The 19,367-nt window shown below is 51.5% G+C and overlaps 6 protein-coding genes across 6 annotated transcripts; 3 read left to right on the forward strand and 3 right to left on the reverse strand.

Moving 5' to 3' along the window:
* Positions 1-272: 272 nt before the first annotated feature.
* Positions 273-3,366, reverse strand: BO87DRAFT_83028 (putative C6 finger domain protein). Its single transcript, XM_025629606.1, has 3 exons — positions 2,034-3,366; positions 1,274-1,676; positions 273-1,223 (listed from the first exon to the last, which is right to left on the reverse strand). Exons 1-3 carry the CDS (start codon positions 3,120-3,122, stop codon positions 361-363), a joined length of 2,355 nt encoding a protein of 784 aa, XP_025484930.1. The 5' UTR covers positions 3,123-3,366; the 3' UTR covers positions 273-360.
* Positions 3,367-4,817: 1,451 nt separating this feature from the next.
* Positions 4,818-5,753, reverse strand: BO87DRAFT_382482 (putative formin binding protein; the record flags this gene model as incomplete). Its single annotated transcript, XM_025624608.1, has 2 exons — positions 4,818-5,678; positions 5,730-5,753. The coding sequence occupies 2 exons, from the start codon at positions 5,751-5,753 to the stop codon at positions 4,818-4,820; spliced, it is 885 nt and encodes a 294-aa protein (XP_025484931.1).
* A 270-nt stretch (positions 5,754-6,023) lies between these two features.
* On the forward strand, positions 6,024-10,349 carry BO87DRAFT_393075 (uncharacterized protein; the record flags this gene model as incomplete). Its single annotated transcript, XM_025625038.1, has 9 exons — positions 6,024-6,064; positions 6,124-6,431; positions 6,501-7,536; position 7,652; positions 7,987-8,066; positions 8,258-8,576; positions 8,607-8,634; positions 8,695-8,744; positions 8,775-10,349. The coding sequence occupies 9 exons, from the start codon at positions 6,024-6,026 to the stop codon at positions 10,347-10,349; spliced, it is 3,438 nt and encodes a 1,145-aa protein (XP_025484932.1).
* A 2,912-nt stretch (positions 10,350-13,261) lies between these two features.
* On the reverse strand, positions 13,262-14,652 carry gldB (putative glycerol dehydrogenase (GldB)). Its single transcript, XM_025621035.1, has 2 exons — positions 14,048-14,652; positions 13,262-13,986 (listed from the first exon to the last, which is right to left on the reverse strand). Exons 1-2 carry the CDS (start codon positions 14,453-14,455, stop codon positions 13,417-13,419), a joined length of 978 nt encoding a protein of 325 aa, XP_025484933.1. The 5' UTR covers positions 14,456-14,652; the 3' UTR covers positions 13,262-13,416.
* A 1,049-nt stretch (positions 14,653-15,701) lies between these two features.
* On the forward strand, positions 15,702-16,167 carry BO87DRAFT_83170 (uncharacterized protein). Its single transcript, XM_025629607.1, has one exon. The coding sequence runs from the start codon at positions 15,800-15,802 to the stop codon at positions 16,115-16,117; it is 318 nt and encodes a 105-aa protein (XP_025484934.1). The 5' UTR covers positions 15,702-15,799; the 3' UTR covers positions 16,118-16,167.
* Positions 16,168-16,248: 81 nt separating this feature from the next.
* On the forward strand, positions 16,249-17,679 carry BO87DRAFT_382486 (phosphatidyl synthase; the record flags this gene model as incomplete). The annotated part of the gene is made up of 1 exon (XM_025624609.1): positions 16,249-17,679. One exon carries the CDS (start codon positions 16,249-16,251, stop codon positions 17,677-17,679), a length of 1,431 nt encoding a protein of 476 aa, XP_025484935.1.
* Positions 17,680-19,367: the final 1,688 nt, after the last annotated feature.

The following is a 19,367-nucleotide window of genomic DNA, read 5'->3' on the forward strand; positions in this document are numbered from 1 at the left end:
ATAGATAATCGACAAGAATGTAAACCACCACCTTATCAGCAATGCAGCCGTAATAACGCCATGATAACTGCCATCCAGCTGCAGCGAAACTGAAGCGAATCAACTCCGGAGTCGTGATGCGACGGCTTCCCCGTATGTCCGCAGTTTGGGAGAGAGAGAAGCATGGCCCACCAACCGATTCCATCCAATCTGGGCCAGAGTTGGGGAAAATGTGAACAATAAGCTGGCAACAATGAATGAGCAAAGCAAAGTAAAGAGAAAGGAAAATCTAGTTAAACATCATCAAAGGTAGTCGCCAATCGCTTTTTCATATTACAGGTCGCAAATAGATATCGTCAGTGCATGCCAGCCGGCTCGGATCTACTCCCGCGAGACAATCCAGGACCGAACCACCATGCCGCATATGCGCTTGATCACCTGGGTGGTGCCTTTGCCGCCCGCTTCCTGCTCCAGGAACTTCTGCGCCACGTACAGCTTCGCCCCCGCGTCCTTCTCGTTGGTCGTGATTGGTTGCGGGAAGCTGCGTGGGAAATCCGCCCACCGCTGGCCCAGATGCCGAGCAATGGCAATCGAGTAGATCACGTCACGGTTCTCAAAGGTATCCAGCAATGTACGACACCGTGCGAGCGTGTCATCGATCTCCTTTGCCGAGCTAGCTTCGTTGTCATGCAGCGTCAAGAAGTGTCCGATCGAGCTCCAGAAATCCAATGAGCGCTGCGTCAGCTGATCGGGCAACAAAGGAGGGTTGGCCGCTGGCTCCCGGGTTGGAAACTGCGCCAGCGGGTTCGAGTCCAGGTGTTCTCCCGTGATCATCGACTCAATGACATCCAACCGCTTGGCAGCAGCCAAAAGATCGAATTCTGGTTGAGTTCCCGTAGAGACATTCATCACATGGCGACACAAAGTCATGGAGCTCCAGACGACCGACGCTTCGAAGCTCTCCAACCGCGCCAGCACATTGGGATCGCCCAGGTTGGGATCATTGAACGCATCGATCAACGCAGAGTACTCAGCCATGAGCTGCGCGTTCGCCAAAAGATGTGTCAATGCCTTCTCCTGGAACCACCGAGTCTCGAAGAACTTGTCAATGGCGGGGGCGTACGTCGCCAGGAAGACCGCCTGAATCTCTTCCAGACGGTTTGGCGGGAGGGAGGTAATCGGGTGAGGGGGAGGAGGCGGAATGCCGCGTAGCGCGAGAAGGTCGCTGATCTGAACTTGTTTTACTGCTCACAGTTAACAGACGTACCGCAAAACACTCTTGGATGAAGCTTACATCTGACGTTGGTCGGCTCTGACGGGGTAGCGCTGGTGCTTGTCATGGCGGGATTGACCGTCGGCTGCAGACCTCCCTCCACGGCGTGCTGAATGCTGGCCATGTTGTTATTGTTGTTCACGTCCAGCGATGGGTCAATTGCAGTGCCGTAATCGTAGCGTTCACTCGGCGGGGCAGGCGACTCAGACGGGGCAAACGGTTGGGAGGCAGCTGGCATGTAACCCGGAGGCGCAGCGGGATATGAAGTGGAGGGATCCTGAGGATTGACCACCAAGGAAGGATGAGGATTGGGAGCAGGCTGAATGGCGGAAGGCGTGGGTTGCTGCTTAAACACTGGGTCGTAACCTAAGCATTCACGCTTGCTCTTGACACAGTTGCGGCAGACAGGATGCCCTTCGTCACACTAATAATAACGGTCAGTGGCAAGTCTCAGCCGACAGAGAGTGGTCTGCTAGAGCTTTGGAAAATAATAAAACAGAAGAATAAGCACGAGGAAGGAGGTTGAGGGATGGCAGCGAAAAAAGGGCAGCGCAGGCAGGCGGGGAGCACAGCGATAGGCGAGTGGGCGCAAACAACAACAAGCGACCGGCGGGGTTGCTGCTGCACAAGCGAAAGGCCCGCCCCTCCGCCATTCCTTCCTCTCCCCGCCTCTCTGTGCCTTTTCTAAACTCAACTGCATCCCCCTTTCTCTTCCTCCAATCCCGTCGCAATTATTGCTGAGGGGTCGAATTTCTTTCTGTCATAATTTGCTGGTACGTACCTTGATTCTTCGCTTACGACAGGTGAGACACCCCGTCTTCGTCCGACGTTTCACCTCTTTCTTATGCCGTCCGCCCGACAACAGCTTGTTGGGATCTCCCGGTAGCTGATAGCGCATCTGCGCGTTTGCATTCATGCCCATTTGCCCGACATTGGTAGGGTATCCGGTCATGTACTGGCCCACTGACGGCATCGGAGGCATATTGGATGGCATCGGTGAGCCAATAGGTGCCTGGGGGATCTGCGACGATTGTCCCGAAATGGCATGATGATCCATGGGCTGCATCGAAGGCGCATTCATTGAGGGGGAATGGCTCTGGTGGTTGTGGTACATGTCCGATCCTTGTTGCGGCTGCTGTTGCTGCTGCTGATACTGATGCGGCTGTGGCTGCCCCGGCGTATATTGCTGCGGCTGCTGCGACGGTGTATGTTGTGGCGCAGGCGTAGACTGATGGGAGGGTGAATGTGAATGCTGCGGTGGCTGCGCATATTGCTGATGATATGGCTGCTGCGGTTGGGGGGTGTGACCCGGCGTCGTCTGCTGCTGCTGCTGCTGCCCTGGCTGCGGCTGATGTTGTTGTTGCTGCAGTGGTTGCGAATGTTGCTGGGCTGGCTGTTGCAGCGGGGTGCCATTCACAGGAGACTGATACGTAGGAGCAGGCGTAGATGACTGTCCGGATTGCTCGGTAAAGTCAAAGCTGGATGTTCCTGGTCCTGAATGCGTAGGCTCCGACATATGACCTTCGTTGGTCAACGACTTGGTGTCAGGAAAGGAAAAGTCAGGCTCTCCGCCCGGCAAATGCCCATCTGCAGCCGGCAGTGTGGTGTCCAGTGGTGGCAGCGAGGTGTCAATGGGCGGCAAGGAGGGTATTGTCGCATCGATCGGGGGCAGCGAATGATCAAGGTTTGGTAGGTGATCGTCCATTGCCGGCATAGTAGAATCGATCGGAGGCAGAGATGTGTCTATCGGTGAAAGGGAGTGGTCTGTCGTTGTCGACTGCGTGGTTTCAACAGGTGGTAATTCGGTCGATTCAGGAGCCGGGTTAGGCGGCTCGCCCGACGTGTTCGTCGGATCTGTAGTGTCGGCCATCTCAATGGTGAAGTATATTCACTTGGGAGCTCGAGAACACTGAATAAATGAATGTTGAATAAGATCAAACCGACAGTGAGAGGAAGACTTGTCGAGGACACGTAGAACTCTGCGGCTGAAAGAACTTGCAGGGGTGCAACGATCGCGAGGTGCTATTTTCTCTAGTCTGGAAGACAGGCGTGTTAGTGACCAGACCTCGGCCCAGAAATTCCATGCACCCTCAAAAGCACCGCAACTGCCGCCCGAAGTGTTATCTGACTGTGAATGTAAGGGACAGTCAACGGGTTCCGGCGTCTGGGTTTGCGCATGGTCGCGACGGAGTGAGCTGCTGTTGATGCTCCACGGCTTGACCGCGCATCGGAGGACTTTCATAGGCCACGACTCTCGAGTCGATGGCCAGAAACTCAACGGAGCAGTCTGCAGGATGGTCTTTCTCGAAATTTGCAGATCCGATGGCAGTACTGGTATCGGAACCCAGGTGACGTTGAATGCGACCGTCAGGGAATTCCCTCCATGTCGCCCAAACGTGGCACTTCAACGGCGCAACCACCACAGACGTTTGCCATCTCGTAACATCCAACGGCCATCCCGGACCTTCTTTTCTTTTCTGCGAGCGTCGACTCTTGTGCGAACGGCCAAATCCCCGACTGGAGAAGGGAAGGCAGCGGAGTTGGGCGGGCGCGTTTCGGGAGGCAGGCAGATCGGGGCAGGCAAATGGGAAAGAAGCTCTCGTTAACTTACCATGCACTGGGCCAGATAAGCGAAAAGAAGCGAGCCGAATGACTATAGCACCAAAACACGCAATTCGGCACCAGACAGTCTCCGCATTAGGGGTGGGGGTTGGAGCTGGGATTGCGATTAAAATTGTTGTTGCGCCCGCAAAAGAGAAAGAAAGAGAGAAGAGCTTCGGGCCCGCTTGAAGACTCTCTTTTCTCCCCCGGACTTTTGCCAACGCTTGCCAGTTTTGCGCCAAATTCCCATCGGCAGCGAAAAAAAAAAAAAGGGAACCGGCCAGTGGCAACTCAACCCGACAACCATGAATGGCTGCACGCGTCTATTAACAACAACACTCATTTAGATTCAATTTAGAAGCTGTGTGAGATTATACTAATTGATAATATTGATGGAACACTATATGACCTTAGAGTCTCAGCTATCTTCATCATCATCATCCCAGCTAGAAGCCTTGGCTAAACCTCGGCTGGTCTGCAAATACGTTCCCTATGATATATGAACCCGCCGTTCTACTTGTGTCTATCTGACAGTGTCATCTCTCTTTGTATGATGTCGATATCATATCATTCTTGTAGACCAGCTTGGTTGATGGCTGCATGTATCCCCATGGAAGCAGTCCAGCATCTGTTACCGGCCTGTGCACAACTCGGACCAGCTGTTCAATTAAGATCCAGCTTCAGGTTCCACATTTGTAATTCTGTAGATGCCAGATTAAGTTATCTGTACGCTGCTAGGCTTCGGATTCCTTGAACACGATCAAGACTTGTCATCGTAATCGCATTACCATCCGTCCTTCTTCAGCAATGTTTGCTAGACCCCAGCCGCCTGGCAGATGCGATCAACAAGTTTGATTTCGCTGACGGTAATGCATCGTCAATTTTGTACTGGAGTAATGATGAGAACCGCCAACACGTAACAGCTCCACGTGTTTCCGTAAAATGCTGGCCGTGATGGGTGCCGTTACTTTCTCATAACCTTGGCCTTGCGCTTCTTGAAAACGACCCCCGCAGCTGGAGCGTCTTCCGGCTCCTCTTTTGTCACAGGAGCCGAGGGAGCAGTCTCACTCTCCTGCTTGACCTGAGACGGCTCACCGGTCTCAGGAGCTGCTGCATCCCCTTCTGACTTGACCGGCACGAACTGGCCTTTAACGGTTTCCGATGCATTTTCAGGCTCTGGCTCCGGCACCGACTCAGCAGGGGTTGAAGGTTTACCCTTTTTGATATCTTTCGTAGACTCCAAAAGAGCATCAAGATCAGTGTCCTCTTGGGCGCCGGGATAGACTCGGGTCCGGGAGCCCCAGCCCTTACTGACGAATTGTTCAGCTTCTTGTTTTGCCTCTTCCTCCTCCTCGTCACGCTCTTCATGCTTTCGTTTGCGTACTCCTAATGACTGGCTGGCCTTTGATTCCTCCGAAGGTTGTACAACTTTCTCCGACAACGTTTGCCAATCTCCGGCCAAAGCCATCTCACTGCGGTATTCATCCGGAATAGCAATACCCATCTCCGCTAGTTGTGCCATTTGTCGCTTCCTTTCTTCCAAAGAAACAGGTCGCTCCTGAGGTTTGGGCGCCGATGCGGGCGCGCGTTTCCAGGGCGCAGCATCCCCATCTTTTCCACCCGCAGATCCGGCCACGGTCTGGCGCAGTCGCTCAACCTCATTCTTCGCTCTTTGTGCTTCGCGCTGTTGTTGTTCATTGTTCCGATGGATGTCGCGAAGGAAGCGCTTCAGATTACCCTGATGTTTGGCCGTAGCCTCATGTTGAGACTTTTCGAAGGCGGTATCGCGAATGAAGATCTTGCATTGCTTGCACCAAAACTTGGGCTATGTCGAAGTCAGTGCTGAGACACGGGAGATAAGAAAGCTTCTGCCTACCGCTGATTTCCAATACTCCGCCATGGTTGTGGACCACTTGGCTGAATTCTTTCTGTAATCGGCCGGAAGATGGATAGACTGCTGGTTGCCAAGATGATATCACGCTGCTCGCTGCGTTCCCGACCCGGTGCCGCTAGTCCCAAAGGGGCATTTAGTTGTCGCCTGCCCTGTACTCTGTGAGACTATAAAGACTCAAAGAGACCTTCAGGTCTTTAGATTGGAAATAAAATATTCAACCACATTGATTCGTCTAGCACCCAATTACGCCTTTCTGGCGATATATTACTTGTTGTGATGGCTTCCTCTACGGTGGTTGAGTACGAGTTTGGTGGACCGTAAGCACAAGCCTAACCCCGGGCCTTTTGGCCTTGATATATTGACGAATTACCGGTAGCTTAGGAGCCACTGCCATCACCATTGGCCTACCTCTACTCCTGACTTTCTTTGCCTTTGGCTGTAACGATGTATCGGGCTGTCCTGTACCTTCGCTGTTGAGCCCTCGCACTTTCACTTGGGAGAAATGGGCCGCGGAGACCGGGTGGCCTCAAGGTGGAATTTGGGCACTCTTCGACTGGAAAGTGACCGTTGCAGTGCTGACATACTATGTCTTTGTTTTACTCCTCTGGAGACTTCTCCCGGCGCAGAAGGTTCATGGCACTAAACTGGTCCATCACGGTCGTCCCCTCGAGTACCGCATGAATGGTAATTATATACATCCATGTCCCAGGCTGTCATGTGCTTCGGTTGAACTGCGCTGACAATCCTTAACAGCATTCTCGACCAGCGTTGCCGTTTTCGCTGTTTGCGCAATCGGCACATACTTGCAAGGCGCCGAATTTCCCGTGTGGACGTATATCGTGGATCACTATGTGCAAATTTTGACGGCCAATGTGTTGATATCATTTGCCCTCGCCACCTACCTCTATATCAGCAGCTTCAGCGTGGACACCAATTACCCCAATAAGGATCTTCGCGAACTAGCGGCCGGTGGGAGGACAGGCAATATCATCTACGATTTCTACATTGGCCGGGAGTTGAACCCCCGCGTCACTCTTCCACTCTTCGGGGAGATCGACATTAAGACTTGGTGCGAGATGTATCCTGGCCTGACTGGTTGGATACTGCTTGATCTTGCCTTTGTCGCCAAGCAATATCTCAATTTTGGCTATGTCTCCGACAGCATTCTATTGATCACCTTCTTTCAGGGGTTCTACGTGCTCAACAGCCATTATAATGAGTTAGGGCTTCTGACTATGATGGATATCACCACTGATGGCATGGGGTTTATGCTCTCCTTTGGCGATCTCGTCTGGGTGCCCTTCCTATACTCAACACAATGTCGTTATTTGTCTGTATATCCGCTGCAGCTGGGGTGGTTGAACATCGCAGCTGTGAGCGCCGTCTTTGCTCTGGGACTGTATATTTTCCGGGCCGCCAACGATCAGAAGCACATGTTCCGCACGCACCCCAACGATCCGAGTGTGGCAGGCCTGTCGTACATTCAAACCAAGCGGGGAACTAGACTACTCACAGCTGGATGGTGGGGAATGTCACGCCACATTAACTACTTTGGGGATTGGCTACAAGCATTGCCCTTCAGTCTGCCCACGGGCATGGCAGGGTATCTCATCTACCCGGCAGGGAGCATTGTGGCGGCCTCTCAGAGCTTCCAGATGATTGACGGGCGCAAGGTCGTCCAGGGCGAAGCCCAAGGCTGGGGAATAATCTTCACCTACTTCTATGTGCTGTACTTTGCAATCTTGTTGATGCACCGGGAACGTAGAGACGATGCTATGTGTGCGGCAAAGTATGGCGAAGACTGGGAGAAGTATCGGCGGGCAGTCCGGTGGAGAATCCTGCCCTGGATATATTAGACTTCGATATATGGGTAGCTGAGCTAAGTATCATTAAGTAAGATCAAGTGTATGGAGTCTAATATGCTAGCCAATCATCAGTGTTCCGAAGGCTCAAATAAGATGATGGTAGTCTGCAGATAGCGGAGATGAGGGTAATCCTCCCTCCAACTCTGATGGTTGGCAGGGCAACGGGAACAAACGGCGGCCGGACCAACAACAGCAAATCCACTTCACTCTCCTCCATCATCCTGCTCGCGTTGGGATATTCCCGTGTTACTCAGTATCGCTATTCGGTATCATCCTTTTATCTCAGCGAAGCCCGGTAAATTATCTCGTTATATTCTACCAATTCACCATCTACCGGCTTCCAGTCCCTCCTTCCCGATCTCGCTTGACGTCAGCGCCGAAACACAACATTCCGCCGCGGATTCACCATGAAGATGGCGGACTTCGTCTGTCCTTCCGACACATTCCAGGCATGGTGAGTCCATCCTTCTCTTTGGGCGGCCTAAATGTCCGCTGTCTGTTTGGAACTCAATGTGGGAGATCTGTTGCGCCACCGCCATGTTGCGGCCCCCCTTTTCTCCCACCATCGACAGTTCTCCGATAAACATCATTCAGCCGTGATCGACGCCTTGTTTTCCCCTCACTAACATCTTACTCTCTCTGCAGCCCTCCACATCTACGGACCACCTTCTCTCAAGAAGACCGATTCAGATTTACCCCCGTCAAAGCCACCAGAGCCGCCCCCCGTCCCTGGGAACGCAAACCATCAACCGCATTCCGCGCCCGCGGCAAGTCGCGTAAGGTCTGGAAGCGCTTTCGCACTTCGTTTAACAGCATGAAAGCTCTGCAGCAATTGATTGCGGCAGAGCGTCATACCGTCGACGACGACTTACATTTGGAGATCAACACGTCGCGGAACCCCGGCCTCCGCCGCGGTGTCAAGCGCAGGTGTTTCGCTCTGGAAGCGGACGCCTTGGAGGATAGTGTGCGCGGGCGCTCGTTCTTGGAAACACAGTGGGAGTCCGAGGTTAATGGACGGCGACGTGAGTTTATCCACCTGGTGCTATAAGAGATTATCCAGTCGGATGGACTAACGACCCCAGGCAAACTTCCCCTAATCTACAGTGACTTTGTCGACATCCCCGATGAGCCGGTTGAAACCGACAGCCTACAACCAGACGAGTCGTGTGACGATGTGAAGGACGACCAGGAAGTGCCCACGTCGACGTTGGAGGAAGAGCTCGCGGAGAACCCTGCCGATATGGACGAATCCCCCAGTCTGATCCCGGAAACCCCCACTAAATTGGCGTCCGACGCAGCCTATAGCCGCTCGCTACATGGCCTGTCGCCGCTAGTGGTTGGTGGCATGGTGTTCGGCACTCCAGACTTAAGAACCCGCGAAGACGTCGAACAGCCGACTGTGCATCTGTCCGACGCAATCGAAGACGAACCTACGACTCCGCAGGATGATGGCCATGATGAAGACACGGTTTCTACGATAATCGGTGAAGAGCACACCGACGAAGAGCCGACTGTGCCTGTCGACGTAGAAACCCTAGACGATCCGGCCACGGCTACGGTCGCTGCACCGGTGCAGGAATTAACGAGTGCGCAGGAGTCAACACTCGTTCGGTCGGCACTCCGAAGCTCATTGGACGGAGAAGATACTGAGTTGCTCAACAACTTCTTGTCCAAGGCCAAAGCTAAGCGCGAGGCCAAAGCCGCTATGGTCGCCCAGGAGCAGGAGCCTGAAAAGAGTGAGCCTGAACCGGAGGTGCCGGTTGTTGTTGCGTCTCCCACACCGGCGCGCCGCGCGTTGGAGGACCTTGACACCAACTCGCCCTCACCGCAGAAGCCTCAACCGTCGCCTACGAAGGAGAAAGATGAGGCCAGTCCGCAGCCATCTAGCCCTCGACGCAGCACTCGACCTCGCACCGTTCGCTCTTCCAACCTGTTGACGACCATTACCGCTGCAGCTGCAGTACGCAACACACTGTCACTCCGCCGTGCCAAGGGCACAGAATTCGTCTTCTTGCAGCGCACCGAGGCCCAGGAGCTGGCCCTTACGACGCGGCGAAACACGCGACTGAACAAGGGCAATGCACAGGCGCCGAAGTTCGTTTTGCAGGGTCTCACACGCAAGTCGCCATCTGGGAAGAAGGCCGACACCGCCCCTTGCACAGATAGCGAGACGACAGGAGACGTCTCGGAGCGACCACACAAAACGGCAAAGAAGCATGTGTCGTGGAACGACGAGGAACTGGTGCAGTTCGACGACGGATCAGAGGCAGCAAAGGGCGACGAGCATGACGTTGCGAGCCGCGGGAGCAAGGGCAAAACCCCCGAGAAAAGAAAGGCAGCCAGTAGCCGAACAACGCGGTCTCAAGTGGCGCAGAAGAGTGGTGGGGAGGATCGCGCCGATGCAGCGGCTACTGCACCCGCTACTGCAACGCCTCGGACGCGGCGCGTGCGCCGGCTGGGTCCCGGAGCACCCAAAGCCGACTCGACGGCTGCAACAGCCGTCAGCAATGTTTCCCTGTCCTCTCCGTCGTCGCCCAGCAGCGACAACAGCGCGAGCACGGCCGAGCAGCGCAAGAAGCTGACCCCCAAGTCGCCGAGGCGGGTCCCGGCGACGCCGTTGAAGCCTGCAAGCGACAGCATCAAGACATCACTCCGCAGCAGTAGCGCGAAGACCAACCTGCTGAAGATCAACGCTGGGTCGACGCCAGTGCCTCGGAAGATGCGTCCGCGCGCGTGAATATGATATTGTTGATATCCTCGTTTGCTTTCTCGTTTATTTGGCGTTTCGGGATAGTGTACATACGGAGGAACCGATAGGGAAGGCGTTTGGTCTGATGGCAGTTGCAGAATCGAATTACTACGTTAATATGGGTCTAATCATTTACTCCCATACAATAGCAGGATAGGTATCAGTAGTAGGTAACTATCCTGTATATTTCTGATACAACCTAAAAGCAAGAAATGCAATACATGGACCTCACTCAGCCTTGCTGTTCCACCATCACATTCAGATCTACACTGCACAGCACCCTCACATCCTTACAGCTGATAGTATGCACCGCGGAGGTGCAGTTCCCTGGTAATCCATGGATATGTATCCAAGCTATAGACTACTCACACCCACACACACACACCTTATATTTCCTCATACATGATGGATTTCTGCATGTCTCTGCACGATGATATAACGTCTGCGTTCAGGGATAAGGTTTCCCGCCCTGCATTGTACATATACAGTTAGTAGCTGGGTTGCAGGTTGATGCAGTGGGGATTAGTATTGAAGTTGATGGAGGGTGGTGCCGGTGAGTTACTATTCTGGATGTGGTGTTGATATATATTTTGTTGTTGAGGATGATACTACTAGTACTACGTACTAGATACACTCCGTAATAGTAGTAGGGGCTAGAGGCTGGTTGTAGGTAGAGGGTCATTACTACCAGTTAGTACTAAGTAGTAGTACTAGTAAGCTATAGGAAAGTGTAACGATTATATACTATCATATCCGCGTGGACTACAATTACAATATACATTGAGAGAGGTTGTAGATACCTCGTGCAATCTAATTAGTATTCGAACTAATTGGTATGGTAGAAAGTAGGGCGATAGTACTATATTTCACTCTAGTCTTATGGAAGATAGTACTTATTCCCTTAGCCGTTGCGATCATACTAGTAGTGCGGAGAGAATATACAACCACACCCTCATTCGAAATATATACTGAGCTTTGACTACCATCATCATCATCAACTGCAAGTTCAATAAACTTTGGCACAGTAAACACATATCGACGATCACCCATCACACTACTACTACAAACTAACTGAAGTACTAGTACACAATACCTGCCCTCAATCACCACATCTTCAATTCAATAAACCACACTAACTACGTACCCCAATTCCTCACCCTCCCTTCCTCTCCCATTAATCCCTCAAATCTCAAAAAATTACCCCACATCCCAATCCCCCATCCCACCTACTAAATAAGTACATAGTCTACTTTTACTTCCACTCCCATATATACCAAAGCTAGTATTAAGAACCAACGAAGCGCAAATCCCACGCAGATCCAAAGCCAGAAAAGAACAAATACAAACTAACAACTAACAAAGTTCAGCCCAGGATGCAATTAGCTTTTCGCTGAAGTTCCCTATTTTAGGGCGCATATCGCGGGTAGATTCGGAATACTACTATGGAGTAACTAAGGTAGTTACTTGGATATTTTGTAGTTTAGTAAGTACTTTGGTGTATGTGGCAGGGTTGATGGATCCGAATTTCAGATATGTTTGTCTGATTGATTGATTGATTGATTGATCCTGGATGGATTCAGGCACCAGTACCGACCAACCAACCATAACCGGTATATACTATGGTCGATACTACTGCTACTCCTCTATTACTCCTCTAGACGAATGATATCTTTCTACCGACTAGATAAGTAAGTAGGTAGCGAAGATAAATAGATGGATGGATGGATGGATGGATGGTTATACTCCGTATTCAGAAACATACCAAGTGGACCATTATCCATCCCATCCATCCAACATAAATAATCCCTCAAATATACACGCAGATAGTACTCTCCTGGTATACCATCCAATCCACCGTATCACATTCAATCCCGATAAATGTACTCCGTACACAGTATCCATCACTCCATCAATCCTCTATCCCGATTGGACAAATCCTAGTAAGTACTGGGGGTTTTACCCCTCTCTACGTACTACTACTTACTCCGTAGTAGTATAACATCAACCAGATAAAATAATTAAATACCAAGTACTACTAGGGCTAGGGCACCATCACAACCAACCCACCCCACTCCCCCAAACAGTACTAACTACTAACACGCAAGCCCCCTTACCCAATTCAGCCATTCGGTGTTTTAGGGCTTCTTCCACATTTGCCCACCGAGGAGAAACCCGGGTACTACCTATATTCCGAGATTCTCCGACACGAGCCCATGACTAGCCTGCTTCGGTTAGAGTAGTACCGGTCCCCCCTCTCCTTTGTGTTAATTGTTTTGGTTCCAGGTACGCTTGATACATACATACATCATGATATGATGAAAAGCCATTGCCATGCAATATAGGAATTAAATACAAGGATTAGTAGTATATATGTAAAATATGTAGTGGTGTGGTCGATGAAGGTTCTAGATTGCTCGTTATGAAAAATTTTGCCACATATAAATATTTATTATTTTTTTTCTTCTTTCAGATGCTATTCTTCATTGTTTCGTAGTAGTGTCTTAGACTATTTTGTGTTGTTGGATGTTAAAGGGAGGAATGGAGGAATTGCTCTGACGTCATTGCGCACTAGCCCCGTCAACGCATGGAGGACAGTCCTCCGACACTCCGAGTAAGTAACCTAACTTACTAGGATTAGTCCCGTTCTCCCGTCTCGTCTCCATCAAGCCACTTAGGTTAGCTAACTGTGATTCGGCTGGCAAGCACATGCATGCATGCATGAATGGGTTGAGGTTTCATTTGCGAACTGTTGGTGGGAGCGACAATTTGATGGCTGGGATTGGCGGATAGGTGGTTTCCTATTATTAAATTATTATTTTTTATGATGGCCCTTTTTTCTGTTTCGTCTATTTTGTATCATTCTAGGGGGAAAAGGGGAATGAAAGTGAAATACATGGATTGCTTTCTATACGTATTGTATTGTGGTGTAATCTGTTTTGCTTTGATTGCTAGATACACATTTCATCTCAATTCGTCCATCCACTCATAAGCTCATTCGGTCCAATTTTACTGGTTTATGGCCTGCATAAATCAAAAAATCACTCTCTATCATCATCTAAGCGGACAGGTTCTTGGCGGTCTCCTCGGGCCACACGTCGTAGCCAAAGGTGTCCTTCATGTTGACGAAGCGGAAGTGACGACCCTCGGCCACCTTGTTGACGGCCTCGTACTCCTCATCCGTGAGCTGGATGCTCTTGAAGTTGGACTCGATACGGGCGGGGTTGGAGCTCTTGGGGAGCACAACGTAGCCACGACGCAGACCCCAGGCGATGAGCACCTGCGCCAGGGTGTAGCCGCCCTTCTTGGCGATGTCGTTCAGGGTCTGGTTCTCGCTGACCCTCTCACCCGTCGTGGGGACCTGGTTCTGAGAGCCCAGGGGAGAGTAGGCCTCGGGCAGGATGTCGTGCTTGAAGCAGTAGTCGACGAGCTCCTGGTTGGGCAGGAAGGGGTGGATCTCGATCTGGTTGACGTGAGGCTTGATCTCGGCGTACTTGAGGAGCTTCTCCAGACCCTCGATGGTCCAGTTGGAGACACCAATCGCCTTGGCCTTCTTATCTTTGTAGATCTTCTCCATAGCCCTCCAGGTGGGCTCGGGGTTCTCAGTGAGATCCTTGAGGATCACGTACTATAGGAGTTTCAAATCAGCACTGCTCTGATGCTAGAATTATGAGGGAAAATAGACATACCTTTCCATCAGGGCCGATCTTAGGCTTCTCCTGAGTCTCCTTCTCGGCAGCAATGGGCCAGTGGACGAGGAAGAGGTCAACGTAGTCGACCTTGAGCTTCTTGAGGGAGCTCTCAATAGACCACTGCACATCCTCGGGGCGGTGGAGGTGGTTCCAGACCTTGGTGCAGATGAAGATGTCCTCACGCTTGACAGAGGGGTTGGCAGCGAGGAAGTCCTTGACGGCATCACCAACCTCACCCTCGTTCAGGTAGTACCAGGCACAGTCGAGGTGACGGTATCCGGTGTTGAGAGCGCAGGTGACAGCCTTGTAGGTCTCACCAGTGGCACCCTCGTTGGCGAAGGTACCGAAACCGACGCCGGGGATCTTGACGCCGTTGCTAAGAGTGAAGGACTGTCCGGAAGACATGGTTGTGTAAGGGTATCGAAGTGATGGTGAAAAGAAGGAATTGGGTATATTTGGTATAGTTGAAGAGGAAGAAGAGGTAGAGAAGCCGAGGGATGAGTACAAATAGCGGGTGGGAGGGGAAGAAGTCACTTGGTGGTATGGGCGAGGAGGGGCTCTCGTTGAGAAGAAGGCAACTTTACAGGCAAGAACAGCAAGTGGGGTGGAGGGGGGTGTGTTGATGAGGGGTATGATGCTATTGCTGCTACTAATTATATTATGCAGGGTCATTTTCTCTGACTTTTCGATTTGCGGTATGTACACTTGTACTTTTTACTTCACCAAGCTATCCTGGAAAAGAACCATCTACGCTTGACCTTGGTGTTCGATAATTTTCTTTTCCAAGCTCGAGCTTGGGGGAGCTTCTGGACAAATTTCCCTGTGAAGCTTCCCATGACGGCATGGACACGTTTTGGTTTTTGGCCTGAGGAAAGAAAACCCACTTTTTTCTGGATCCCATTAAATTCAGTTTGAATTTCTCATTTCCCAATGCAGACGGGGAAATTGCAATTACCAAAAAAACGAGTGACATGGAGCCCATGACATCATTGGATGTACTGGTTTTCGAAACGGCGCGAGCGTTTGACCCGCCGCCGCCCGCTCGATCGTCATCGGCTCCAGCGATCTGTGGCTCGTTCGTGGATGGAATGCCCGTAGCGACCAATCATTGTCCCACACAGTCCCGCTGGCACCCCCTCCTGTCCACTCAACTTGCAGCAGCTTCTTCCTTCTTGAGTGGTTCGTCCTGCGAACAAATTTCCAGCCTGGCCAATAATGTCTCATAGAATCCGGTGATGCCACTCTCCAGTAGCCCTCCCGCCCCGCCGCGGTGGGCAAGTTCAGGCTGCCATCTGCAGCCACGATGCTGCGGCAGTGAAAGTGGTGTGAAGAGTGGGACTTTTTGTGGTGTGTGTGTGTGTGTCTGTTTAATGCCTCAGAAAACTGTTCCGAAAGGAGTAGTAACTTGAATACCTGCATGGTAATTGGCGTTGCGCATTTGTTATGTGTGTGTGTGTGTGTGTGTGTGTGCTGTGTGTATGTCGTAGTATTGAGCATGTCATAAATTACCACCAGCCAGGGTCCAGCGGTCACAGTCTTGAAAGATTACAACAGAGCTAGCTCCACCTACAACCTGCCCAGAAAAAAAAAAGTAGTGGACTTTCTTTTTTTGTAAGACCAGTTACTTACTAGACTAAACTACATCCATCCATCAAGCTGCCATTGTTGGCTCCGCTCTCCTCCAGCGAAACTACGAAATGTCGCAGCTAATCATCTCCCCGTAAATAATGACGACGAGAATTCCTAGGGATGATGATACGCCCCTCCCAACCCAGTCGGTGGATCCGGATGGCTGATTTGGCCGCAGCGCTGTCTCCGTATGGCTGCACCCAGGATAAACACCCTCCTTGTCGGTGGTACGCCTTCTCCCCTCGTCCGCTGGGACCTTACCGCCACTGTAGTTCTGCTGAAGAAAGCTTGTTATATATGATCCTCTTCGCCTCCCTTCTCTTTCTTTTCCATCTTCATCCTTCTCTTTCACATCATCCTCCTCTTCCATCTTCCTCCGGTGACAATTGCTTGCAGGTGACGCCCATTGGTTGTCTTCCTGTTTTCGTCTCCGAGTGATATCATCCTTTATCCTTCCTATCTTATCATCCATCTTCCTCCCCCTCCTATATATTCTTTTAACTCTCCTGACCTTTCGGTCTTGTGTCAATTGAACCTCTCTACAACCTCAATTCCTTCAGCAATTCATCATGCCTCGCTTCGACGATGCTGACTTCGCCGTGGACGCTGCCCCTGCTCCGGGTGCTCGCTCCCCCCGCGATGCTCGTGGTAGCGCTGCTGGCTCTCTGCCCATCCCCAATGATGCTGGCAACACTGTCGAGATCCCCGCTACTCGCAGCTCCATCAGCGATGCTGCTCAGTACATGCACAACCTGAGCTTTGCTCCCTCCTCCCGGGACCGTCGTGGCTCCCGCAACTCCTTTGGCACTTCCCTGCCCATCCCCAGATCTCCCCGTGTCTCTCGTCTTTCCTCGGTGGTCACTGCGGATGTTTCCCGCGACATCCTGGCCTCTCAGGTCCAGGACATGTCCAAGGAGAAGGTCGCTGCCGCCAAGAACATGGCCTTCGCTTTCGATATCGATGGTGTCCTGGCCCACGGTAACGAGGCCATTCCGGAGGCCAAGGAGGCCCTCGCCATGCTCAACGGTGACAACGAGCTGGGCATCAAGATCCCCTACATTCTCCTGACCAACGGTGGTGGTAAGACCGAGGACGAGCGCTGCGCCCAGCTCACCGAGGTCCTTGGTTGCCCCATCTCCACCGACCAGTTCATCCAGTCTCACACCCCAATGCAGGCGTTGGCCGAGTACTACGAGACCGTCCTGGTCTGCGGTGGTGAGAAGCAGAAGATTCGCAAGGTCGCTGAGAACTACGGCTTCAAGAACGTCATCCACCCTAAGGATGTTCTCGCCTGGGACCCCACCATCTCCCCCTGGGGCTGCTTCCACGAGGAGGACCGTCTCGAGGCCAAACCCCGCGACTTCTCTAAGATCAAGTTCGATGCTATCCTGGTGTTCGCTGACTCGCGCGACTACGCCACTGACATGCAGCTCATCATGGACCTCCTCCTGGCCGAGGACGGAAAGCTGCTGACCCGCGCCAAGGACCCCGTTGCTTCCCGCATCCCGGTCTACTTCTCCCAGGGTGACCTGGTCTTCCCTACCGACCACAAGGGTCCCCCCCGTCTGACCCAGGGTCTCTTCCGTATCTCCATTGAGGCTCAGTACAAGGCCCTCACCGGTGTCGACCTGGAGCGTGTCGTCTACGGCAAGCCCGAGCGCGCCACCTACACCTACGCCGATGAGGTCATGAAGGCCTGGATGGAGCAGATCCACAACGAGAACCGTCTGCCCGAGAACATCTACATGGTCGGTGACAACCCGGCCTCCGACATCTGCGGTGGTAACATGCACGGCTGGAACACCTGTCTGGTGCGCACCGGTGTCTTCCAGGGCAAGGACAACGACGACAACAACCCGGCCAACTTCGGTGTCTTCCCCAACGTCCTGGAGGCCGTCAAGTCTGCCGTCCGCAAGGAACTCGGCCAGGACTTCAAGTTCAAGTGGAACCCCAAGGTCAACCCCGTCCTCCACGGCGACGGTGCCTCTGCTGTCGAGTAAACGCATTAACATCGGCGCTTGCTTTTTCTTTCTCTCCACACCTTTTTTTTCTCATCCACTTTGTTCACATCTTGATCGATGTTAGACATTTCTTTTGCATGTTACGGCTTACGGATTTGGACTACTGATATCCATCGTCGCTCCTGGGCCACAAAAAATCGCCATCAGCGAGTCGACTGATTTTGTTTTGGCTTTATTGTTTCCTTTTTTGGACTCTTTAGACTGGGTTTTTCATTTTTCTCCCACTGTCATGTTCACATACACATTTCACATACCAATGATGTCTCTTCCACTGGGCTGGTTAGATGGATTGGATAAGTTCGGGTTACTTTTAGACTTTTTGCTTTTTGCTTTGGGTTACATGGAAATCTACTACAACCCTGCAATGTTGCAGCCGGTTTCTTTCCCACCCACCCAATAACCGTTCTCAGTAAAATCAAGTAACTTCCAATAAACTTCGTCACGAGTAGTAAAGTAAAAGTAAAAATTTAACCATTGAAGCTTTCTACCTCTTATCCCATTCTCGAAAAACTCTGGTACCGAGTCGTGACGACATTGTCGCCGCGTGCGGTCGGACTTTGAAACTCAATTTTCCTGCTGTCATTTCATCTGAAAACCTCAAATGAGCGATTAGGAAGTGAGGGTAGTAATCTCGGGTCCTCATCCAATGAGATAACTAGAGTATCTCAGCGGAAGCTTCCGATCCATCCACCCATCCCGTGTACGAGATCCCCGAGCGTTGGATAATTAAGTGGTGGTGGTGGTGGCTGCTGCATTCGAGCCGAGCGATGGATCGATACTTACATTCCCGTTCCGGTTCCCGATGCGGGCGGGTTTGGACTTGGCTGGGGGGTTATTCTCGGAACGTCCCGGGTGTCACTTCACTTGAGTAGTATCGGATTCAGGTCTTCTCGGGAGTTAGTTTCGGGGGTTGTTCTCGATTGGGGGGTGTTATACGATTTTTTTGTAGTCATTCATTCGTTGATACATCTATGCTGCATATACTAGTTTAGTAGTGGAATGGGTAATTCTGTCATGCAATGGCAATGGCAGTGGATGATTTGATGCAACTTCGGCTCGGGGTCGGAGTCGTGGTCAGGGTTGCTCGTCTCGGGCTGGGGTTGCTGGACATCTACCGAGTCCGGGAAAATGTAGTGCAGGTCGGGAGATGTTACTTACTCTAGTCTGGTTTGGTCTGGTAGTGGTGAGTTCTTTTGAGTGGACGTTGTCACTTGTATTGGTGCGTGCTAGCACCAATGCTTGGAATCAAAGGTGGCTGGCCCTGTTGAGTTGTGTACCTTTTTATTCATTGGATGTTGGATGGGGCTGGTTGGGGGGGAGGTTGTTGTGGGGTTTAATTCATGATATAGGGTATTTGGTGTTAGTTTGATGGTGATTATCACTACTATTACTACGTCAACTTGTGAGATTGAGGGGTGTAGTTTTAATGTATGTGTCATCACATGTTGGTTAGGACGAGGTACAGATTTAGTAGAACTATATAGGGCTTCATCACTATGTCTGGTTCACTCAGCTACTACTTCAGTCTAGAGATGGTTTGGGTTATTACGATGGACAGCTTCCTGTTTTGAGTCCTGTATTTTGGTGGTCTTCTCATAAGTTCTCTGCGCTGTTAGGGTAGTGGCAGGGATGTTGTAGCAGCCATATGAAATAATTTTGTTGATGAT

The sequence above is a fragment of the Aspergillus neoniger genome (assembly GCF_003184625.1).
Source record: "Aspergillus neoniger CBS 115656 unplaced genomic scaffold BO87scaffold_2, whole genome shotgun sequence".
Lineage (NCBI taxonomy): Eukaryota > Fungi > Ascomycota > Eurotiomycetes > Eurotiales > Aspergillaceae > Aspergillus > Aspergillus neoniger.